Source organism: Pinus tabuliformis, chromosome 2_2 (genome assembly GCF_031772625.1).
Source record: "Pinus tabuliformis cultivar Carrire ecotype Pingquan chromosome 2_2, CPIR1, whole genome shotgun sequence".
NCBI lineage: Eukaryota > Viridiplantae > Streptophyta > Pinopsida > Pinales > Pinaceae > Pinus > Pinus tabuliformis.
Genome location: NC_142300.1, coordinates 985,819,289 through 985,846,260, shown reverse-complemented (window position 1 = coordinate 985,846,260; position 26,972 = coordinate 985,819,289). Strand labels below are relative to the sequence as shown.

General features: G+C 38.5%; 1 protein-coding gene across 1 annotated transcript; it reads left to right on the top strand.

Annotated features, from left to right (window-relative positions):
* Window positions 1-24,239: 24,239 nt before the first annotated feature.
* LOC149196621 (uncharacterized) lies at window positions 24,240-25,334 on the top strand. The gene has a single exon (XM_089408371.1). The coding sequence runs from the start codon at window positions 24,240-24,242 to the stop codon at window positions 25,332-25,334; it is 1,095 nt and encodes a 364-aa protein (XP_089264497.1).
* Window positions 25,335-26,972: the final 1,638 nt, after the last annotated feature.

The window sequence follows — 26,972 nt, the reverse complement described above, 5'->3', positions numbered from 1 at the left end:
GGACATTAGCACAGAAATACTGATCAGCAAAAGCACTATGATAGTAGCAATTGACAAAATTTTGCAAATGTTATGTACCTTTCAAATCTGGCAGAAGTCTGTTGACAAAGAATTGGGTCCTGAAACTCAGAAAAATTGCCAATACTGTTTATATTGCGATTTGACTGAATTTTGAAACAAAGCATATAGTTAGTACTGCAGGGGTTCGTGTTTGCAGGCAGATTTATGGTTAATTATCTTAAATAGAAATTTAATTGAATCAAGGAATCTGCTTTTGTTGTAAGAAATCAAAATCAAAAAGTAGCAACAGAGGGACAGTAGACGAATTGTTGGCAAATGTTGGAAAATGTCAGAGGGAGATCAAGAACTGCATACAAAATTGGTGCAGTTGTTTGCTGTGGATTGCCTGAAATTTCAATCAGTGATTCAGATTTTCCTGGTCTAACTTCAAGAAGATTAACTTTGGCATCAGAAATCTGACCATACAAAGAAAACATGATCAGTAAATAAAGTGTGTTCATAGCAACGCATCAACAATTGAGCTTGTTATTCGAGCATGCAAGAGTCCATGGTTATTTGAGCATTATAAGTTAATGGCATTCTGGTTGAATACTGAGGGTTTGTCTTAGCTGTGGTTGGCATGCGCTATGGTGGTCTGATTGGCGGCCAGCTGTTCCTGCTCGAGATGCTGGAAAGTTCGGCTTGGGTTTTACTGTCTTCGTGGCCTTTGGGTTGGTATTGTTACTTGCTTGTCTAGCTTTGCAGTCTGTGTGATTTTTCGTCTGTGGTGGAGTTCCTGGTTGCTCGGATATTGTTACTTGCTTGTTTAGCTCTGCAGTCTGTGCGATTTTTCGTCTGTGGTGGTCTTGTGGGCGGACAACTGTCCCTGGTCGAGATCCTGAAAAGTTACTCGACTTGGGTTTATTGTCTCTTCGTTTCCCTCAAGAGTCCATGGCTATTTGAGCATTATAAGTTAATGGCATTCTGGTTAAATACTGAGGGTTTCTCTTATCTGCATCGCTTTTATGAGCGATATAAGCTAAGTCGAACCAAGGTTTTGGAGGTTGGAAAGGTTGGTTTTGGGGGTGGAAAGGTTTTGGGGTGTTATTGGGGGCTCGCATCGTTGGAGGTGAAGGGCAGGTGGTCCGGTGACTCCCAAGCCGTTATGTAACGTTGGTATGAATCGGACTGTGTTCGCGCCCTTTGGGTTATTATTGGTACTTGGTTGTTTAGGTCTGCAATCTCTGCGATTTTTCGTTTGTATTTGTTGTATTGTCTGTGCTGAAAACACAATGCGGTTTCTGCTGGCCGTGATGCTGTGGACTTGTCTTAGCTACATGGGTTTTATGGAAATTTCTGTAAATGTCGGTTTCGATCGCCATTTGGAACGAGACAACCTGAGTCAAGCTATGGAGTGTATTCAAGGTTTTTCGGTTATGGATCTATGGATATTCGACTTTGATATTACTCCTAGAACGGAAGGTTGCTTTGTTGACTAAAGTTGTATAAGACTAAAACACATGCCTAAGATGGCTTGTTGCAGCTTTGCAATGTTGACGAGATCTGTTTTGATTTGCAAAAATAGTTTATTAGAAAGTGAGTATTGTACATACGTCAACCAATTGATCAGTTTCGAAAGCACACCAAGGAAGTTGTTCTCTTTGTAATATTCTAATATTGGCAGCGGTTGTGTGCCTCATATCAGAAGTCGGTACAGCATCCCTGCCAATTAGACAACACAATTTCAAAATAAGATCAACTTGCTGAAACGTACTTTATCATATGCAATCCTATTACTGGTTAGGAACTGTATCTGCGATCAAACTTCAGATTCACGCCAACTAGCTAAACATGAGAGTGCAGAAGGAGAGATCAAAAGTGTGAGGCTACAAAGCCATAAACTTTTGGCACAAAGCCTATAGCATGTGCTTTTCAATGAGGTCTAATAGAAACATTGGCTGAAAATATTGCAGAATGCTGAGGATGTAGGCAATTAAATTCAAAGAACCGACTAGAAATTTTAGGCACGCGTTTGATAAAAAGCTTTAAGTCCCCTTGACGAAGTACTCCAAAGTAGCTTCTGCATAGACAACACTGTGTGTGAAGTGCACTTCAAATGATATAAAAAATGAAATGGGTTGAGGTAAACTTACTGCTTGGACATTCTTTATCATCGTTATTTTAAAATGCCAAATAAACCTTATTCTCTGCCCTGTAAACCTTAATTCGACTTAGGAAAAACGCCAAATATTTCCAAATATCGCCGCGGTCAACCCAAAGTCAGCGATCTATCGATCGCTTATAGTCCCCGGCAGGGACTAGTAACTATGTGTCATCATCTTTGTTTTTTTATTCTTGAGTCAAATGAATGCAATTAAACTAAAACATAATGCACACAGAATCCAGAGTAACACGTAGCAAAGTTTTAGAGACATATATGTAAAAGCAAGTGAAATAGAAAATAAACGTACTTTCACGTTGAACTGTGAGCGGCTCTGTTTTAGAAGATAAAGAATTGCAAAAAAGTCATTTCTATCTATATCTGAATCCAACAGAATTTGATGCGGTGCTCCATGCGATGGAAAAATTTGACAACTTAGGTAAGCCAACAGAAATATTTGGGAAAGAATAAACACATGTAACATCATCATGATGCTCTGTGACGAGTTGCATTTTGTATCATCAAGTGCACTTGTTCATGCAAATAAACTAGTTGAGTCAAAACAGTAGTCAAATTATGCAAGACTGAAATAACATGGAAGTGTAGTCTAAAACATCTGAACTCAATTTTGCATCTAATAATATGTTGAGCCATAAATAAAACAAAGATGTTTGGATAAGGTATTTGCAAAAAAACCTGAAATAGTTGCAAACAGAAAGAAGCATCAAATAGTTGCAGATTGCACTTGCCTTATGTGAGCAGGGAAGAACACAATTTCAATATAAGATCAAGCTGCTTAAAGGTGTTTTATCCTATCCAATGCTATTGCTGGTTACAGAGTTGTATTTGCGATCAAACTTCAGATTCACGCTAACTTGAGCCTCCTTCTACCCTGATTGAAGCTGTTTTTCTTCTGATGCATCACCAAGTAAAACAGAACGTCAACAATGCAACAGAAGATTCAAACTGATATAAAAGTGGTTTCCAACATTAATGCAATTGATATATCTAGCCATTTAGCTAACCAACGTATGCAAAAGGTATCACCCCATAAACCTCGTTCAGACTCCTTTATATTTGTAGATGCAGAATAATGCATTTTATGAAGATATGTACCAATATCATTAACACAATGTAACTTGTATAGGAACTAAGGTGCTAGTTCATATTGATATGACTATATTGCTTCAACGTCAATGTTCTTTAAGCAAAAAAGAAAGTGGTCTATTAACGCATTTCGCAATTCATTTGAAGTATAACGAAAATGTAGAAGCATTTCGAACGAGTCAAATAGACAATCTCCTACAGTATATGAAAATGCATTTAGTCTAAAAAGACCATTTCTTTTTAATACAATATCAATGTTGTCAGGCAAAATGCATTGCAATCTGAATTTGTAATTGTCAACATCTATTATTTCTTCCATTATGTGCAATTGCTTACCAGGGTTGGCTTTTGCAATTGTCTTGTATAGCTTTGCAAAAAAATATTGATGAAGCTAGCAAAAACTGAACATGACTGACATCGATAGCCCACCAAACCCCCCTGAAGCTTCTCAACACCAAAGTGTTTCCCAAAGAACGATGTCCCTTTTTCAACAAAACTACCAATGCAAACATTTGCAGTTTCATTGAAAAAGGGAGATCGTTCTTTGGGAAAGACTTTGGCGTTGAGAAGCTTCACAGGGGTTTGGTGGCATGATCTGACATATATACATTTAAATATAGATATGTAAAAAGAGGAGATATATATAGTAAACATTAATATTTTAAATAGCAAATAGCATATTTGTATAGTTGCCATACATACCTTTTCAAAGCAAGCGGTTGGGTTGCCTTTCCTAATTGAGTTATGTGGTCTATTTCTTCAGTTGTTTGTTTTCCTTTTCCAGGATTTATGCTATGTTATAGAATAGGAACATATATTTATTTCAATTTCAAAGAGCATATAGAAGTAAAGAGTTAACAAGGAACATTAAAACCATAGAACCATACATATGTAAAGATAGAATGGCTATATACTAAACATTAACATTCTAAATACAAATTGGCATATTTGTATAGTTGTTATAGACATACCTTGCTGAACATTATCATTCTGAATACAAATCAGCATATTTGTATAGTTGTCATAGACATACCTTTGCAAAACAAGTGGTTGGCTTGCCCTTTCTAATTGCGCTATGGATTCTATTTCTTCAATTGTTTCGTTTCGTCTCTGAAGATTTAGGCTATGTTATAGAATACTAACATATATCTAGTGCAAACTAGAAGAAGAAACTGAACAAGAACATTAAAACCATAGAACCATACATATGTAAAAATAAAAATAGAATGCATATATAGTAGACATTAATATTCTAAATACAAATTACCATTTTTGTGTAGTTCTCATAGACATAGCTTTGCAAAACAAGTGATTTGTTTGCGCTTTCTAATTGGCTTATGCATTCTATTTCTTGAATTGTTTCATTTCCTTTTTCAAGTTTTATGCTATGTTATACAATAGCAAGACATATTTAGTACAAGTCAAAAGAACATATGAAAGTAAAACTTGAACAAGAAGACAAGATGCATGATCCATGGAAAAGGAAAGGCAAAAAGAATATATTGTGTTTGTTTATGTTGCATGTTGTTGTTCTTTTTTCTTGGTTGTTATGTTCAATTGAAAAGGGTTTTACTAGTAGAATCTGCATGCATAAATAGATGGGGTCATATCTGCAAATTTATGATAGGATAGTTCTATTCATTAATTGAAAAGGCTGTGTCTGGCATAAGTTGCATTGATCAATACAGAACGCCATATATGCAAATGTAGAATAGAATGCATAGTATGAATGCAGTTATCACTTCGTTTACGACAAAAAGATATTGTAGTATGCTTTAGTAAAATAGATATGATAAAAGCAATGAGATATTGCAAAAATGTCAAAATTTGGAATTTTGTAAACTGTTTCATGTGTGTATCATAGGTCAAGGACAAGAGATATTATATCATGGTCAGACCAATATGCATCCAATACGAAAATTTTATAGTTTATATTGCCTAGATTTGCCCAAACATGGTCAATCAATGATTTGTACATGCTATTAGTTTTGTCAACTAGGAAATGAAGATTGTAGTTTTGCATGTAGGTTTCTAGCTGCTTTGTTTTTTGATTGCAATGCACCATATCAATATTCAAGTCCCCTAGTATAACTATGATATTGTTTAGATCTAACTGGTAAAAGGACTTTGCAATGACGTTGAGGATATTGTTTAGGTTTGCATGTGGCAATGCATATATATTGAGTATTGCAATTTCTAATGTGTCAACTTTTATTTTTGCAAACAATGCTTCTACAAAGCAGTCTTCAAAATGGGTATGTTCAAGGATAACGATATTTTCCTTTATCAATATCATTACTTCATGCTTAATGCAACTTGAGATGCAATTGAAATTTTTGAAGTCTTCATTTAAGTCGAACTAAGGTATACGGGGCAGAAAGGGTTGGGGGTCTTATTACGCGCTTTGCATGGTTCGAGGCGAATGGCACGTGGCGCATGTGAGGGGCACGTGGTTGCATGCGGTCTGGTGGTCTGATCGGCGGCCAAGTGTCCATCCTCGAGATGCTGGAATGTTCAGCTTCTGTTTTACTATCTTCGCAGCATTTGGGTTGGTATTGTTACTTGCTTATTTAGCTATGCAATCTATGCGATGTTTGGTCTGCGGTAGAGTTCCTGTGGTAAATGTCTGCGTGAAGCTATGATTCTTAGTTGTATTGTTTAGAGGTTAAGTTCGGCTACTGCATTATAAGTTAACGGCATTGGGATATGGTTATACTATATGGATCTAAACAAAATTCAAGGATCAAGGAACCCAAACAAGGCATTGAGAACCAGATACGAGCAGTGCATAAGCATAATTCCATAATGCTTCTCAACAAGATCCATCATTATGGGACACTGCAGGTATGATCCATATAAATGATGAACATGTAATATATTCAAAGGGCAGGTTTGGCAAACACAGCAACAATCTGCCTAAGCAAATTGTCCCAAGACTACTGCCAATTGTCGCATGTGAAAGAAGATGCCCAAAAATTACAGATCTTTGATGATTCACAAATTGTGGTGAATTCGATGAATGCAACAAATTGATTGGATAATTATAAACTTCAACCTATATTTCAGGAGATTCGACTTCGTTAAACAGAGTATTTGACACATTATGTTTGAACATGTTTACAAAGACAAGAACATGGAAACTGATGGACTGTCAAAAGCAAGATTACACAAAGACAGGAACATGGAAACTGATGGACTGTCAAAAGCAAGATTACACTTGGTAGCATGAGCTTGGCTGATTCAACAGAGAGTGGAAGGACAACTAATGGAATGTTTTTTAAATGCCAATATCTATGTATAATTTTTTATGCCACTGTTTATGAACATATCTAGGACCTGATTCTTCATGAGACAAAACTGGTTTCAAATCTCTGATGTATGTCAGAATGACCATGACAGGGCTGTTATCAGATAAAACTCGCTTCAAAGCTTCGATATATGTTAGAATGACTATGATATGGCTGTCATATTGACATTTTTGGAAACTGTTTATGAAACAAGATATGTTCCCAGCAATACTTTTATCACTTCGTATGCTTAAGCATATCTGTGAAATGCAGGAACATATATAATAAATGTAATTTTGTTTTCATAATAAAATATTTTTTTCTGTCTGAGCAGAATAAGGTAGTTGAACATCATATCAGAACCAATCTGGTTATAACTAGCTAACATGACATTTTAATCTAAGGTTTAAATAGACAAAATGTCTTGATTCATCATTATACGGAGCTAGTTGCATGCATTACTCAACTTCTACTTGTTGGGATCATCTCAAATAATATTGTTGTTATGATTATAACAATTGATAATATTAATATTAATATTAATGTAAACACAAAATAAACAATGACAATTTCAGATTTGAATTCCAATATAATTGAATGACAGAAAAGATCTAAATGACTGAATACAGCTTAAATATCTATGTTTTTTAAAACAATCACAGAGTAATTCGACTATAAATCTAGAGTAACTGAACCATAAACCTACACAATGCAAAAATTAAAAGCCTAACAAATTCACAAAAAGCAATTAATACAAAAATTGACAAAAAGCAATTAGTCGAATAACGGCGTACCTGGAACAAAGCCGACTATTCAAATTGCTTCTCGTCTAGACCATATTCATGCACAACAGAGCCTGTACCAAGAACCACAGCTTCACCTAGGCCATCTCGGCCCAAATCACAAGGAAGTCACATGGTGCTCGAAACTGACATTTACGGGAATTTGCATAAAACCCATGCAGGTAACAGAAACCCTCAGCATGACAGAAAAGCTTATAATTTTTGCAAACGAAACATTTCATCCAATATATAAGCAACAGCAAACGAACAACATCTAGTACCAATATAGCAAACCTTGAATTCAGCACTTGTTAACAAACCAAATGAACTTAACATTAACTAAATGAACTTAACAAAGTTGTTAACAAAGCAACTTTGCGTTCTAGGAGTAATATCAGAGTCGAATATTCATACATCCATAACAGAATTACAAACCTGAACAAACATTAAGGACCAAAGTAAACATATACATAAATTATACGAGCGAAAAACGTTGAATACACGCCTAAGATAGCAAAACCGTGCAGTTACAAAACAAACTGCAATCTTCAATATTTTAACATTTCAAACAGTTCAAAATCCCCAATTTATTTAGATGTTCATGTGCAAAAACAGTTCAAACTACAAAACACTGCGACTCAATCTGTACCAAGAACCATAGCTTCGCCCAGGTCCACTCGGTTCAAATGATAACGAAGCGACATCGTGGCTGAAACCCACATTTACAGAATTTTCCATAAAACCTATGCAGCTAACAGAAACCCACAGTATCACGGCAGCCAGCAACCGCATCGGTCAACCCAAAGTCAGTGATCTATCAATCGCATATAGTCCCCAGCAGGGATGACGGAGTAACTGGACTATAAACCTAGAGTAACTGGACCATAAACCTACACAACGCAAAAATTAAAACACTAACAAATTGACAAAAAGCAAACAATACAAAAAATGACAAAATGCAATTAGTAGAATAACACCGTACCTGCAACGAAGTCGAGCGTCCGAATTCCTTCTTGTCTAGAGCATATGCATGCACAACGCATCCTATGCCACTACCATGAGAAAATGTGCAAATGACGTAATTGGTTAACAAAGTCTGCACACAAAATCCTCAGTATTCAACCAGAATGCCATTAACTTATAATGCTTAAATAACCATGGACTGTTCCATGCAGGTAATAGAAACTCTCAGTATTTAACCAGAATGCCATTAACCTATAATGCTCAAATAACCATGGACTGTTCCATGCAGCTAACAGAAACTCTCAGTATTTAACCAGAATGCCATTAACTTATAATGCAGTAGCCGAACTTAACGTCTAAACAATACAACCAAGAATCACAGCTTCACGCAGACATTTAGCCAAATTTCCATAAAACCGATGCAACTAAGACAAACCCTCAGTATTCAACCAGAATGCCATTAACTTATAATGCTGAAATAACCATGCACTCTTGCATCCAAGTAACAGAAACCCTCAGTATTTAACCAGAATGCCATTAACTTATAATGCAATAGCTGAACTTACCAAAGCGACAGCACACAGTCGAGCGATAGAAGCTGCATCTGGAACAACACAACCGCAACCAAACGTTTGCGACAGGGTTAACCGAACAGCCAGGAACCGCATTGTGTTTTGACCGCAGACAATACAACAAATACAAAGGAAAAATCGTAGAGACCGCACAGCTAAACAACCAAGCAACAATAATAATCCAAATGCCATTAACTTATAATGCAGTAGCCGAACTTAACCTGTAAACAATACAACTAAGAATCACAGCTTGACGCAGACATTTACCGAAATGTCCATAAAACCCATGCAGCTAAGACAAGCCCTCAGTATTCAACCAGAATGCCATTAACTTATAATGCTCAAATAACCGCATTGTGTTTACAGCGCAGACAATACAACAAATACAAAACAAAAATCGCACAGACCGCAGAGCTAAAGAACCAAGTAACAATAACAACCCAAAGCCGCGAACAGGGTAAAAGCCAAATAACCATGAACTGTTGCATGCACGTAACAGAAATGCTCAGTATTTAACCAGATTGCCATAGAGTAGCAGAACTTATGAAAGGCACACCCAGCAGGCAGGAACCCCAGCGCAGACGAAAAATCGCACAGACTGCAGAGCTAAACAACCAACGAACAATACCCGAGCACGCAGGAACTCGAGCGCAGACGAAAAATCGCACAGAGTGCAAAGCTAAACAAGCAACTAACAATACCAATCCAAAGGCCGCGAACACACTAAAACCCAAGCCGAACTTTCCAGCATGTCGACGAGCAACAGCTGGCCGCCGACAAGACCACCATAGCGCATGCCGACCACTGCTAAGACAAACCCTCACTATTCAACCAGAATGCCATTAACTTATAATGCTCAAATAACCATGGACACTTGCATGCACGTAAGACAAAACTGCAGTATTCAACCAGAAGACAAACCCTCAGTATTCACAATAATAATCCAAATGCCATTAACTTATAATGCAGTAGCCGAACTTAACCTCTAAACAATACAACTAACAATCATAGCTTCACGCAGACATTTACCGCAGGAACTCTACCGCAGACCAAACATCGCACAGACTGCAGAGCTAAAGAAGCAAGTAACAATACCAACCCGAATGCCGCGAAGACAGTAAAACACAAGCCGAACATTCCAGCATCTCGAGGACGGACACCTGGCCGCCGATCAGACCACCAGACCGCATGCAACCACGTGCCCCTCGCGCGCCACGTGCCATTCGCCTCGAACCATGCGAAGCGCGTAATAAGACCCCCAACCCTTTCCGCCCGGTAAACCTTAGTTCGACTTAGGAAATATGCCAAATGTTTCCAAAAATCGCGTCCGTCAACCCATGGACAAACCCTCAGTATTGAACCAGAATGCCGTTAACTTAAAATGCTCAAATAACCATGGACACTTGCATGCACGTAAGACAAAACCCCAGTATTCAACCAGAAGACAAACCCTGAGTATTCACAATAATAATCCAAATGCCATTAACTTATAATGCAGTAGCCGACCTTAACCTCTAAACAATACAACTAACAATCATAGCTTCACGCAGACATTTACCCAAATTTGCATAAAACACATGCAGCTAAGACAAAACCTCAGTATTCAACCACAATTCCATTAACTTATAATGCTCAAACAACCATGGACTCTTGCATGCAGCTAACACAACAGCCAGGAACCGCATTGTGTTTTCACCGCAGACAATAGAACAAATAGAAAGGAAAAATCGCACAGACCGCGCAGCTAAACAACCAAGTAATCATAATAACCCAAAGGCCGCGAACAGCGTAAAACCCAAATAGCAATGAACTCTTGCATGCAGGTAACAGAAACCCTGAATATTTAACCAGAATCGCATACAGTAGCCGAACTTACCAAAGTCACACCGAGCAGACAGGAACCCCACCGCAGACGACAAATCGCATAGACTGCAGAGCTAAACAAGCAACTAACAATACCCGAGCAGGCAGGAACTTCACCGCAGACGAAAAATCGCACAGACTGCAGAGCTAAACAAGCAAGTAACAATACCAACCCAAACGCCGCGAAGACAGTAAAACCCAAAGGCCGCGAAGACAGTAAAACCCAAGCCGAACTTTCCAGCATGTCGAGCAGGAACAGCTGGCCGCTGATCAGACCACCATACCGCATGCCCACGACAGCCAAGACAAACCCTCAGTATTCAACCACAATGCCATTAACTTATAACCTTGAACTAACCATGGACTCTTGCATGCACGTAAGAGAAACCCTCAGTATCTAACCAGAAGACAAACCCTGAGTATTCAACCAGAATGCCATCGACTTTTGCATGCAGGCCACACAGTAGCCGAACTCACCAAACCCACACCGAGCAGGCAGGAACTCGACCAGAGACGAAAAATCTCATAGACTGCAAGCAACAATACCCGGGCAGGCAGCACCTCCACTGCAAACCAAACATCGCACACAACAATACCAACCCAAATGCCGCGAAGACAGTAAAACACAAAGCCGACGTTCCAGCATCTCGAGGACGGACACCTGGCCGCCGATCACACCACCAGACCGCATGCAACCACATGCCCCTCACGCGCGCCATGTGCCATTCGCCTCGAACCATGTGAAGCGCGTAATAAGACCCCCAACCACTGCCCCCCCGCAAACCTTAATCCGACTTAGGAAAACCATGAAATATTTCCAAATATCGCCGCGGTCAACCCAAAGTCAGCGATCTATCGATCGCTTATAGTCCCCGGCAGGGACTAATAATTAAAATAGAGGAATAAGATTAATATTAGTAATAATTAAAATAGAAATGTGAGATTAATATTTTTAGTGGTAGATAAAATAAGAAATTAAGATTTATTTAAAATTTTAATTTGGAAAAAATTTCATATATTATTATTAAATTTTATTATTGCATTTTTGGTACATATCTTCTTCATACTTAATAAATATTAATTTGATATGTATGATAATTATTTATATTTATAAAATAGATTACTAATTATTTAATTTATATAACTATATTAATATAAATTATAGCGATTAAATATTAATAAACATCAATCATATGTCTATCTTCGAAGGAAACATAAGAGGGTTTGCGAGAAAACCTGATGTTAAATCCCTTGGTGAAAATTGGCACTTGAAGAGCGATTTTGAAGACTATCAAAAGTTTGCATTGTATGATACTATTCAACTTGAGGATTATATGAACAAAGGTGTTTTCAGCCGCAGGGAGACTGTAAAATGCCGATGGCATGTAATAATTGCAAGCTTTCTTTTCCTTGAATGGTTTGGCAAGTTATGCAACGCAAATCGTTTAGCCTTGATTTAACGAAAGATTGACATTATGATGTATCCATTGTATTAAAGGATTGACACGTCAACATCCAGGCAGAGCATGGTTGATCGATATCCATGCAAAGCATTGTTGAGACAGGTGGACACCTATGTGGACCACCATTGATGATCGATATCCCGGCAAAGCATTGTTGAAACAGGTGGAAATCTATGCAGACCACTGTTGGCTCGAGGGTTTGAGCAGCCAAGCTGCGCAGGAGAGGCTCACTATATTCGGATACAACAAGCTCGAAGAGAAAAAGGTAAGGCTAGCTTCGACATATTTCTAATTTTGAGCTCAGTTCCGGAGTTGAGCTGGGATTTGAGATCTACGGGGAATTGAATTTCTAAGGCTGTTTGAGCCTTGAGGTATGCAGAGTAAAGCAAATTCTTTGGTTCTACTGTGAAGCGATTTCTTTCACGGTTAGAGATATGAACAGGCACAGTGTAATTTCCATGGCTTATATCGTTCTTTAAAATAAATACGTTTTCTTAGCTACAGGAAAGTATATTGCCTAGGCTTCCGATGAGGGATCCTTTGTCATGGCTTATGCCAAGAGGTTCATGCACTTGGGGTTTATGCGGAGTACTTGAACATTGTCAAGAATTGATTAAATTTAACTCCATGACGTCTTTTGGGTGCGCAGGAAAGCAAATTTCTCAAGTTTTTGGGTTTTATGTGGAACCCCTTATCATGGGTTATGGAAGCCGCAGCTGTGATGGCCATTGCTATGGCAAATGGAGGAGTAAGCATCATACACTTCTAATTCCCCTCGTTGATTCTATTATAAAGCAGCTATCAAGCTTCATTGCTAATATCATGTAATTAGTTCTATATATTTTGTCGGCAGAGTCGCTGCACTCATCATTTTTCTATCTCGGGTTCTTCGTCTCTTTGCAGTCTCAGTCATTACTAGTGATTTGTCTTTCTCGTTGGTAAAACAACTGTTGATATACTGCTAATGCCATATTTTCTCTGTTTTTGAAAACTCTTGGCTATTTACACCACAAATATCATGTTGTTACTTTTATATGTTCTATTTTTTTTCCTATGGTGTTTTCTTCTCTGCAAGGGCTTTTCCTAGTCGGGCCTACAATGTGTGCATTCAGTTTATCAAACATGTCTATCTGCCTGTCTTAACTCTTCAACATGCTTGGATAATATACCCCCATCGATCAATCCATGAACTAAACACATATCTTTAAAGTTTGGCCATTCCTTCTGATAATTGTATTTTTTTGGCAAATTGGTCATGGTTATTCTTTTGTTTTTTCATCATTAATAATATTTGCTAGTACTGTTGCTAATTTTGTGTTTTCTGTGTTCGTTTGATAGTAAATAGTAATGTGGCTTTTGGTCTCTCCTAATATGTAATTGACCTAAGAATGGGCTGAATTACTGTCATAAATTCACGGGTTCTATGATAAAAAGATGTTCTAATAAAGGTACGAAACACAATATATAAGTCACTGTAAGAACCTATTGCTGTAAATTCCCCGAATGTGAGTTATGGATGATCCTAACAAATAGAGCTTTTCGCAATTAAAAAAGCCCTTAAACACCATCTATAAATCCCAAAATTAAAATGGAAATGAAACTAATATATTCAACTTAAGGAACTAGCTATGGAAGACGAGGGGCTGAACTTCAACTAGACGAAGAAATGGCATGAACAAAAACAACTACTGTAATGGTGGAACTGTTATAATTGTGGACAGTAATATTAAGTCATTGTAAAATGGAACTTACAAGTTGTAAAGGTGAACCTCCGCTCGACGCTCTCTGCTCCTCTGCTCCTCAAACTAGCTGCTCCACACTCTCTGCTCTGAACTTACTCCGGAGAATTAGCTGCTCGACCCTCTCTGCTCTGAACTTACTCCGGACTCCGGACAAGGCATTTGTAGACCACCGTGGATGCCTCTGCATATGCAAACAGCTGGCACTTGCAGGATGCACGACACTGCATGCAGGACACGGAGAACAGGTACCAAAAACTTAGGACAAACTAAGTTGTGCTTTTGATAAAATGTTCAGCTCGGGACACAGAGAACAGGTACCAAAAACTTAGGACAAACTAAGTTGTGCTTTTGATAAAATGTTCAGCTCGGCAATATGAGGAAACTTTGGATAACAAAAAATTTTCATCTCCGAAAACTTTGGATATCTTATTTTTACCCCGAACATAATGTCTTGAAAGCTGCGAAGCCCGCAATAAGACCCCCAACTTTGTTGTCCAATCAAAAATTACATAATAAATTTTATATTATTTTCTAATATGAAAACTTTGGTTAAAGTTGTGATGCACAGTGATATCTTTTGGTCAAACAAGAGATTAATACGCGGTCAACGCACAATCGATCGCTAAGAGTCCCAGGCAGGGACTAATAATATGATCGAACTTATGATGATTATGTTGGTAGAATAAAACTATTTTTTTTATGGCATTCTTTTCCTATGATTTTTCAAAATGGCATTGAAATTGAATCTAGTATAGTTAGTTATGTTGGGTAAAGTGGGTTGAATTTTTTATAAGGTATAATTCTGAAGATTTTAAAGTAGATCTGTATCAAGGAGAATAAAGTGCAAGCTAATTGTGTTAGTTAATATTTATTTAGTTTTTTAAAACATGTTATTTTGAGGATTATAAATTAAACACACATAATTTGCATTAAAAAATGAATCTAAGATAGATATGTTGATAAAAGTGTGGTAAATGAAAGGAAGTATATGTGAAAAACTTTTTACATTATTCAATGATAAACATAATTCTAGTAATAAGGAACAGATAAACATATAACTATTAAGCAACAATTTTTTAGGAAAAACTTTTTTGAGATTTAAAAAAACAAAACAAAACAAAAAAACAAAAAACATGACACTATAAAGGAAACTCAATATATTACATAACCATAAACAATGTTTACAATTCACATTTATAACCATGCTTTTAACATGAGTAATTTGCAATGAACTCCTTCAAACCTCGCTCTTTATACCAAATTGGGCCTACACTATGCACCCTACTATTACATTGACCACTCAAGCATATATAGGCTAATAAATCAACCCTTGAGACCCATACCATGAAACATTTTACAATGTATTATTTCATGCCACTAATTATGCTTCATTAAATGAAATAAAATAAACAAATGTTATAGGTTACCTAGTATGAAGGACCCATAAATCATGAATTGTGACACACACCATTAATTGTATCAAGGCACTCAAACTACTTATAGCAAATCAAATTTAGCCCAACAATAAATCTGTTGAATTATATCACTTTAAAAAGTCCCCAATATTACCATACATATTATCTCTCACACACACATTATATATATATATATATATATATATATATATTCAAAAATACATATTACCTTGCAAATTTTCAATTAAACCATATAAACTAAATTACAATCAAACGTAAATATCTTATAGATAAATGTCTTTCGAAATAATCACATCATTAGGATTTTGGTCGACGTTTCGAACCAACCAATGTGGTTCATCCTCAAGACAAGGTGAAAGAAACCGTACAATCTTTAGGAATAAATAGTAAGGATGTATCATTGCCCAAGGTTAGCCGTTGAAAACTAGCCATTGGAGAATAGTCAAACAAGTAAATTTTTAAGTAATGGGGTTTTCGTAGTGCATTATATTAGATATCATTTTGAGATTCAACTATGTTAAGTAAGTCATTCATCTATGACCATTCCTTAATTCAAAAAGAGTGAAGGGAACTCTACTTGAATGGCTCATGAGGCCCAATACTTGCTAAGGTTTTGCAAATGGGGTAGCAAGCTAAGTGGGCTTGATTGTGTGGAAAACTCCACAGTTAAGCGCGCTTGAGCCAGAGGCGATCTGGGATGGGTGACCTCTTGAGAAGTCCTGGTTACTGGGTGCAAGCCCCGAAAGTGATGTTTGATGCTATGTGATTCATTTCACTAGTTTCAATCCCATTTCTTCACCCCTGTGAGCATCACTCGATGCAATGAGTGCTAAGTGGACTATTCAAAAATCATGAGAAATTAGTTAGTTACGACTACCTCTCATGGAATGGTCATAGATGAATGACTTACTTAACGCAGTTGAATCCCAAAATGATATCTAAAGTAAATTTTTATTTAAAAATAGTTATAATATTATTTAAAAACCCAAATTTTTTATTTAAAAAGGAGTTTTAATATTTTTAATATTATTTAAAAACCAAATTTTTTTATATAAATTATTTAATATTCATAATTTAGTTATAAAATAGATGTTAGGATCAAACAAGTAAATAAAAGATTATTTTTATTTAAAAATTGTTTTAATGTTTTAATATTATTTAAAATCTCAAAGGAGTTTTAATATTTTTATTTTTTTGGTAATGCTTGGTAGGACCATCCATTTTATATTATATATATAAGGCAAATTTACACCACATAGTTTTACGAGGTGGCCTCAACTCGCCCCTAGGGGAAACCGAGTCTGTTGGCCACTGGTCAACATTATACGCCATCCAAAAACAAAATTGCTTCAGTCTTTCTAACAAGGCTAGGTAAGTCTCAGTCTCATGTCCAAATACTATATAACATTTGACATAAACAATAGGAAATTTAAATGCTATCCGCATAAACAAAAACGAAGCATAGAGGAACTAATCCTTCTTAACATTCTGCTCCTCAGAGTTTGAGGCAACAGGGGCGGGATCTTCAACAGTTGCCTCTGGAATTCCATACAACTCTACAATGCAAGGGATGTGACGGTCGATATGATCCATCCTAATATCCTATTTGTGCAACTGAAATAGGATTTTCTCCATGTCTTTTTTGTAATTGGGCAGGCCCTGCATTGTGACTGCCATCCACACAGAAATTTGTTCCATTGCTTTACCAAGCAGACTTTTCATCAAGAAGTACAGGCACAAGGTGTGTTTGAACTGCGTAATTCTACCTCGTGTATTCCTTGGGTCAGGAACCATCGTCCTCCAGACTTCTATCTTGTCGTTCGGTTCCCTTTCATGTTTTATCTCGCCTTCCTAGTCATCGATCAACTTTCGGATACCTTCATTGATTTCATCCCTGAATGTCGCAGCTGCCTCTACTATGAGGTGCTCAGCAGGCTTGCGGCCCCTGCGGCCTTCCATCGGGTTGGGTCTCTTGGCTGCCCGAGGGGCTAGGCCCTTGCTTCCACGACCACGTCCTTGTTTTACTGGAGCCATGCCATGTTCCTTAATGCCTTGTAGACATTCAAATACCATTAGATTCCTCATCCCATTCACATCGGCCCATAGCGATTGGTCATGTTGTGCTTCTCTGCCCTGCCTAGCCTGCGACAGGTTAAGGTATCCCTGTGACCATAAGTGGCCAGGGGAATTGGGTTCCCATCTCGGGCCCCCAGTGTCTTCATCGTGCCTCTCACCCTTACCATGGTGTCGTTGGTGGTCACCCCCCTGCAGTTTGAGCCAGGCTTTTAAGCCTGTCTGGAGCCGGAATTTACAATTGTTGTCATACCTGCATGCCCCTCCCTCAGCTAGCAGTTTCCTACCAAGGGTGTGCTTGCCCCTCTGCCACTTATGCCACCCGGGGTCCCTAGCTACGCTCTTTCTGCCATGCATAGGCCAATGCCAAGGTTTTCTCAGTGAATTGCTAGCATTGCTAGTGTCTCGTCCCCCTGCCCGCGGCTCTTGCTTACCTCTCTCGGCATTACTCCCCCCACCCCGACATGACGTGCCCGCTATCCCCGATACCCCGGGTCTGAGGAAACAGGTAGGGGCATATATCTTGGCTCGACCCCTTATTTTCCATGTCATTTCCTAAACTTTGGCTTAAAATCAAAATGAATGACACGCAAAGAAGGGGCCATGGCCCTCCCTTTCCTCCCCTGGTTTCTCCCTGACTGTGCTAATTCCCATTGGGACGACCCCTTACCTCTCCCTTCCCCCTAGTGTAACCCCCACCAGCGCATGTAATTTCCGCATGAACCCGACCAGAGCATAGAAATTAAACAGGGGCAAGACCATACTACATACCAAAAAGTCGTCACTAGCCCACAGACAAAGTTCCTCCTCCTCTCTTCCGCTCTGAACTTCCTTCCTTCTCCACTGCGAAATTCACTTGCCTGGCACATCGAATACCATTCCCGTCTCTGCCACCCTTCCTTATTCCTCCCTCTGCCACCTTGCCAGCCCACATCCCATGCATTCATGGTGAAGGACACCGCACCCCCTGCCTTAAGTATGTGGGGGGCGGTTGTAATAAAAGCCCTGGTACTATCCATGTCAACTTGAGGCCTCTCGCCTCTGACACCCTCTCTCATCTCGATCATGAGGAGTTTTAATATTTTTAATATTATCTAAAAACTCAAAAAAAATGATATAAAGTATTAAACATTCATAATAAAATAGATGTTAGGATCAAACAAGTAAATAAAATGTTATTTTTATTTAAAAATAGTTTTAATATTATATATCATTTTTTGGGATTCAACTGCTTTAAGTAAGTCATTCAACTATGACCATTTCCATGAGAGGTAGTCGTAATTGACTAATTTCTCATGGTTTTTGAATAGTCCACTTAGCACTCATTGCATCGGGTGATGCTCATAGGGGTGAAGAAGTGGGATTGAAACTAGTGAAATAAATCACATAGCACCAATCATCACTTTTGGGGCTTGTACTCGGTAACTAGGGCTTCCTGGGAGGTCACCCATCCTAGAACGCTTCTGGCTCAAGCGCACTTAACTGTGGAGTTTTCCCCACAATCAAGACCACTTAATTTGCTACCCCAGTTTTAATATTGTAATATTATTTAAAATCCCAAAATCTATATATATAAGAAGTTTTAATATTTTTAATCTTATTTAAAAATCCAAAAATTTTGATATAAATTATTTAATATTCTTAATTTAGTTATAAAATAGATGTTAGTATTACGGATGATGATGTTAAGGAAATTAATAAGGGGGATAAATTAAAAATAGTTGTTTATGTAATATTAGAGGATGATTAGGTGTAAAGAGACCTGGTTCCAAAATAAGGTAAAGAGAGGTATCCAAATAATCTAAAAGGGGATAGGACCTATCCCCCTTTAGATTATTTGGATACCTCTCTTTACCTTATTTTGGAACCAGGTCTCTTTACACCTAATCATCCTCTAATATTACATAAACAACTATTATCCCCCTTTAGATTATTTGGATACCTCTCTTTACCTTATTTTGGAACCAGGTTTCTTTACACCTAATCATCCTCTAATATTACATAAACAACTATTTTTAATTTATCCCCCCTTATTAATTTCCTTAACATCATCATCCGTAATACTAACATCTATTTTATAACTAAATTAAGAATATTAAATCATTTATTTGGTTTTTTAAATAAGATTAAAAATATTTTAAATATATATATATATATATATATAATTTTTAGGATTTTAAATAATATTGCAATATTAAATTTTTAAATAAAAATAATATTTTATTTACTTGTTTGATCCTAACATCCATTTTATAGCTAAATTATGAATATTAAATAATTTATATAAAGAATGTTTTTTAAATAATATTAAAATTTTATAATTATTTTTAAATAAAAAGTTATTTGTTTGATTATTCTCCAACGGTTAACCTTGGGCAATGATGCATCCTTACAATTTATTCCTAAAGATTGTATGATTTCTTTCACCTTGTCCTGAGGATGAACCACATTGGTTGGTTCAAAAAGTCGACCAAATCCTAATGATGTGATTATTCCGAAAGACATTTATCTATAATATGGATCACAAAAATCTCAGATCTAACATAAATATCTTATATTGATAAAAATAAATTCAATTTTATATAATAATTTTTAAAATAAATAAATTAATTAAAATATATTTACACTAAAGGTGTTTCTGGATTTAAGACATCTATGGTTTATATCTTATAATTTAGTAAATGGAAAACCCACAGTAAAAACCATTTTTCATCAACGTTTCAAATCCCAACAAGGATCCATCATCAGGACATTCTTGAAATTGGACTGAAGTTGTTCCTTTTTGAAATTGGTCAAGCCAGGGATTGTCTACCCTTTTCATCGCAGTTCGACATATCTTCGTCTGTTGTTTTTCCTATTATTAGTGAAATTTGTTCAAAATTTGACATCTTGTAATTGTCTGCAAACTCGATACCGTGAAGTGACATATGTTCAAAATTTAACATTTTATAATTTCGCATTGACTCGACACTATGACTAGGCCTACATGGCACACACAAGCCAGGAGGGAAATTCATGAACACGAAGCAGACTGTAACTCTAGTGACGATATTCTCGTTTCATCGACGACACCTCACTAGCTTCCATCATCGAGAACGCAGCATCGAGTAGGGCGAGCTCTAACACTCGTCCGCGCGTGAGCCATGAAGTAAGATTGGCCTAGAATCGTCCCTCATTTCAAATCTACGGAAGCTCAACAACGAAAAACAACATAAGAGAACAATAGAGAAGATCGTGGAAAAGTTCATGTCATCCTTGTCGCTACAATATCACTCAGATGAGTCCCTTACGGCTGTTGATTTATAAGACGAGGCCACTTTTGCAGGAACTTTGATCTTCTCAACAAGTGATTTCATGACGGCTAGAGATTCTTCTTTTGATGAAACCCATGTGACATTGTTTTTCCAAAGACGCAAAATATGCAGATTTGGCTAGTCCCCAATGAAGGATGGAATACCACCATGTAGTCTGTTCCGAAATAGATTCAACACTGTTAAGTCTTTTAGGTTCCAAATTTCCAAGGGTATTTCTCTAGAGAGATTGTTCTTGAATATATCCATGGATTTTAACCTCCTAAGATGGCCCAGCTTAGGGGGAATAGGGCCATTGAGATTATTTCTATACAAAACATTCCATGAAGACTTTTCAGACCGTCAAGATCGGAAGGAATTGCACCGCTAAGACCACAATTATCCATACTGAGGGATACAAGCTTGCTCAAATTTCCTATCTCACAAGGAATCCCACCATCAAATACATTATACAGTCCCAAGTGAAGCGATTTTAAGTTCCCCAGATTGCCAATTTGTCTTGGTATTCTACCAGTCAAATGACTTCCACTCAATGAAAGATACTCTACATTCTTCAACTTCCCATACTCATTACGAATGTTTCCCGAGAAGTAATTTCCTGCAAGCGAAATATGCTTGAGCTTCACGAGATGCTTCAAATTCGGTGGCAATGTCCCTGACATATAGTTGTTATAGACATCAAGGATATCTAAGTTCCTCAATTTTGACATGTTGGAAGGAAGGCTACCACTGAACATAGAGAGATTGAACAAACAGAGGGTTGGTAGATTTGTGATCTAACTCAGGAACGGGCCTAAAAGAGTCATTGCAACCATATTTAGAGTTAATATGGTCAAATTGGAAGTTAGTCCATGAACAATGGGTGGTGTGATTGAAAGCTCTCAAGCTATCTAACTAATGATTCATGTCAACCATTATTGCTTTCATTGATATCAACATTCTTGCATCTCTATGGAATGAAGAATTGGGAATATCACTCGCCAATGAGTATAGAAAAAAAACATACACAAGAAAAACAAATATTTGCAACCTCATCTTGAACAATAGAAATACTATCGTGAACTGAATCAATCTACGATGGAAATAACATTAGTCTTCACTACACTACAACTATAGAGTCACGGTAAAAAATACATATTTATCATCATCTCTGTCAATACATAAACGTGTTATGTTCAACATTCAAGCACACCACCTAATATATAGAATTAGAGTCCCTTACTTTCATATGGTCTAGCAATTCTGAAGCGCTTAATCTTCCCTATACTCAATGTTTCCAATGTCATAAGTGCTTAATCTTCCCTCTTCTCAATGTTTCCAACGTGATATGGAAAATCAATTCTACGGACGAATAGAGTGCATTCCCTTTTATATTTGTATTTTATAAAATCATTTAATCTATCCCCATGTCATGTCCCTGAGTTTGATTAATTTAAAGAGAATAATGTGTAATCTTTAAATATCATTTCAGATTATTGTTATAGGATTCAGTTATGTTGTATTGGCCAGGTCCTCTATGTACCATTTCAAAGATTCCAGAATGCCCTGTATTAAACGCAAAGATGGAATTTTTTTATCGACATCCAAATCAAATTAAAGTACATATTACATACGAAATAAATGTTCACTTGACTAATCATCAAACACTGATTAGTCTATTTTTTGGTTGGAATACAGTTTCTAAACAAGGTCATCAACGCAAAAAGAATGAACCGTCAAGTGATTCTTATCACCCACAACTATGTAAAATATATGTACTTTACAATTCTCTACTTATGTAAAATATATATACTTTACAATTCTCTACTTTAATATTTTTAAAGCACTTTCCAACTAACGAGGAAAGTGGATTTTTATAGTTTTAGGTACGTTGATAACATAGAAGTGTTGAAAATTTAAGGCTTTTACCAGTGAGCTGCTGCGCGTTCGGCCCTGCTCCGCGAGGTCCGCTCCCTGCGGATCTGACCCCTGCGGCCTTGTCTGCTCCTGCATCCTTCGGCAGCTACGAGTGGGTCCACCGAGAGGCCCTTCTTCTGGCTGCGGTTGTCCAAAGATCGCCCGCAGAAATCCCTAGCTTCCAGCTGCGGCCGCCTAGGGTTAGAGTTGGATCTCCATGGAGGAGCCGAATCCCCCCTGGGATCTTCCTCCCCTCCTCCATCCTCTGCTGCTGAGGCCTTCAGATCCTTGTTGGCCTCTCTACCCAAGAAGAAAGTCGTGGAAGCCGCTAAGTTCGTTAAAAGGCTCGAAGACATCCCTGACATCGCTCTTCCCCTTGAAGGTCCGATCCAAGTAGCTCTTTCTTTGTCGAAACACGCCCTGGTGGGTTAGTTTACAGGTCTCTGGCCCTCACCGAAATCAACAGAGAACTGGGTCTCCAGAAACTGGGCTCCGTTGATCAAGGGCAAGGTAACATCTTACTTCCTCGGAAGAGGATACTTCCTCTTTGAATTCTTAGAAAAAGAGGACAAGGACCTTATTTTCAAAAATGGCCCCTACTTCATGGGGCCTCAAGGGTTGTACCTGAACAAATGGACGCCAGATTTCGACCCAGCAATGGATGTACCTTCAGCAGTCCCAGTATGGGTAAGACTCCCCAATCTTCTGATCCATTGCTGGAACTGGGATTCCCTGAAACACATCGGAAACACCCTTGGGAAATTCATAGACAGGGCCAACAATAGAGACCAGTATGACTACGCCAGAATTTGCGTGGAGGTGGATCTGGAGGTTGGTCTTCCAGAAGCTATCAAAATAAGGGTGGGTCCGTGGACACATATTCAGAAACTGGACTATGAGCAGCTGTCGTTCAAATGCCAAAAGTGTTAAGTCTATGGTCATTTCGCTAGAGATTTCCCATCCAAAGGGGTTGAAGAAAAAGGGAAGGAGGAAGGATGGAACTAGGCGAAGAGATCCAGAACTTCCTTCAGGAAGTCCGCAAATGCTAACACCAGAGCCCCCCAAACGGGCCCTGCTCAGCAGCCGCCCATGGAGAGTCAAGGGAACAGATTTGAGATCCTTGGATCAGAAACCATAATTACCCAGGAGACAGAAACCCCGAAAGAAGTCTCTCCGCCTAAATCTAAAAGTGAACCAGAGAGATCCAAAGGTAAGATGTCAGAGGACGAGGAGGAAACCCAAGAATCCGAGGAATCGGAGGAAGAAGGGGAAATAGGGGAATCGCAGTCCACCCCCAGAAGATCTACAAGAGGCCGAATGTCAACAAAAGAAAAAAGGGAGCAAGAAACATACAAAGACAAGCTCCAGGGCAGCCAGCCTACGCTAGAGAAACTCCTAGCAAAAACTCCGAAGACGAAGAAGACGCAAACCCAGGGCTCCAAAGGAGCTCACCACAGCAAAAGTAAATAATGAAGATAGTCTCCTGGAATTGCAGGGGAATGGGATCCAAAGCCAAGGAAGAGGCGATGAGAAGTCTGATAAGGCAGGAAACCCCGGATATCCTCCTCATCCAGGAGACTAAAATGGAGGAATCAGCCTTCCTCCAAGCAAGTAGAAAGTTTTGGAAAAAAGACGGAGCGCATGCAACCTTGGCTCGGGGAGCTTCAGGAGGACTTGGGTCGCTCTGGAATCCAAATAAGTTCTCCCTCATCTCTAAGTCCCTGAATACTCATTGGATACTGTTAAAGTTGCAGCACTTAGAATCTAAAGAAATTATTAGTCTGGTCAATGTATATGCTCCTAATAATGCAGGTGAAAAGAAGTTATGTTGGGACTCCATCAAAAACCTAGCAGATCTGGAAGATTTGGGGAACATCATCATTGCAGGAGATTTCAACCTCACCCTCATGTCATCAGAAAAGAGAGGAGGCAGTATTGTCAGAGACCCGACAAGAGAAACAGTAAAGATGCAGGATTGGGATCTGATTGATATCAAGCCAACCACCGGCAAGTACACGTGGTCAAACAAAAGGGCTGGACCAGGACACATAGTTGCAAGATTGGACTGTTTCTTGGTGCAAAGTTCCTTCCTACTCATTGGATTAGAAGCTAGATCGCGCATCTTGCACAGCAATACATCAGATCACAAGCCGATCAGCTTGGAATTGCTTACCACTAAAGATCTGGGGCCTATTCCATTCAGATTCAGCTCTCTCTGGATCAAGGAGGCGGACTTCATGGATAAAGTCAGAGACTGCTGGAAAAACCCAGTCAAGGGTTCTGCCTTCTTTGTGTGGGAGGAAAAACTCAGAAGAGTGAAAGCCATGCTAAAAAATTGGGCCAAGACCTTGCCCAACCCAGCTGAGGAAAGGAAAAAAATTCAATTAGAACTGGAAAGGCAACATCTTCAACTTGAAACAGCTGAAATTTCAAAAGAAGATCTGGAAAAGGAGGCCAAACTTCATCAAAACTTCCACAAAGCATGCCTGGCTGAAGAAGAGTACTGGAGGCTCAAATCTAGAAGTCTTTGGCTTAAAGCTGGAGACAGGAATTCCTCCTTTTTTCACAAACAAGCTCAAGCTAGGAAAGGTTGGAACTCCATCATAGAAATAAAAGAAGAAAACAGTGTCCTAAGGGACTTTGCAAACATAAAAAAAGGCAGCCTTAGAGCATTTTGAGAAGCTGTACATGGAATATATCAGAGCAGACCAAAATAACAGCCTTTTAGATGCTGTCCCTAAGCTCATCACCTCCAAAATAAATCAGGTTTTAGAAAGCAAAATCACGCTCAAAGAAACCAAGGAGGCTCTATTCGCGATGGACCCGAATAAAGCCCCGGGCCCGAACGGTTTCACTCCAAGATTCTTACAAAATTGTTGGCAGATAATTGAGAAGGAATTCCTCAAAATGATTCAGAAATCACAGGACTGTCAGAAGATTGGAGGCTGTACAAATTCGGCATTTCTCGCCCTCATCCCTAAGGAAAAAGGGGCAAACACCCTGAACAGATTTCGTCCAATTTCACTATGCAACATTGGGTACAAAGTGATAGCAAACAGGCTGAAAAGATTCCTCCCCAAAATCATCCCGGACAACCAAGGTGGATTCATCAAAGGTAGGCAGCTAGTGGACAATTTCGTGCTAGTCCAAGAGGCAATCCATTCCAGCCAACATCGAAAGGAAAAAGGTATGGTCATCAAACTAGATCTAGCTAATGCCTTTGATCGTGTTAGACATAGTTTTTTGTTTGATGTAATGTTTAAAATGGGATTCGGGCAAGGCTTTATAAAGTGGATAAAAGCCTGTATTTTGGAGCCTTGGATTGCTCCTCTGCTGAATGGAAGGGCTGCGGAATTTTTCAAAGCCTCTAGAGGACTGAGGCAGGGGTGCCCTCTTTCACCCCTCCTTTTTTTCATTCAGGCTTTTGTTCTTAGTTTCTATTTGAATAAAAAGCAGCAAGATCATGCTATCACCGAGATGTGCATTGCAAGAGGGGTGAAGCGCATCAACCATGCCCTTTTTGCGGATGGTACCCTTCTTCTAGGAGCTGCAACTCCACAATCAGCTATCAACTTCAAAGCAATTTTGGATGACTTCTATAAGACCTTAGGCATTGAGCTAAAAAAGGGGAAATGTCAGATAATTTGTTGGAATATCCCTGCTTCCACTGCAAATTCCATAGCTAGATGTCTGGGATTTGCAGCCTCCACTATCTGGTCCTCTTTCAAATATCTTGGGCTGCCAATCTTCAATAAGAGGGCGTCAAGCAAAGACTGGGCTCCTATCTTAGACAAATTCAAAGCAAAGATGCAAGCCTGGGGATCCTCTTGGCTTAACATCGCCGGCAAAGCAGTACTCATCAAGGCAGTTCTCAGCAGTCTTCCGATCTTCAAATTTGTTGTCCTCCTGGAACCTGTGGGAATTATAAAGAAGATGGAAGAATTAATCAGGCATTTTTTCTGGAAAGGAGGCAAGCAAAATGATAAGATATTCTCTCTAATTAGTTGGGAAACAGTCACAAAACCATATCTTGAAGGAGGACTGAACCTCAAAGACCTGAAGGCTCAAAACCTAGCTATGGGAGGCAAATTAGTATGGAAAATAATCACTCCTAAACTAAACTGGGCTCAGATTGCATTATGGAGGAAATACTTTATAGGTTCGAGGCTCAGGTGTTTAGATCACCCAAAAAATTCGCTCAGAACGCACTTCAGCAGCTTCATCAATAGAATCCCGTCGATGATAAAAAGCCACGCTCATTGGATACATGGAAACGGAAAGAGAATACAGTTATGGAATGACAGAATTATGGATCG

Bases quoted from the DNA above. Each gene is read 5' to 3' on its own strand.
- LOC149196621 (XM_089408371.1), top strand. From the start codon at position 24,240: ATGGAGGAATCAGCCTTCCTCCAAGCAAGTAGAAAGTTTTGGAAAAAA.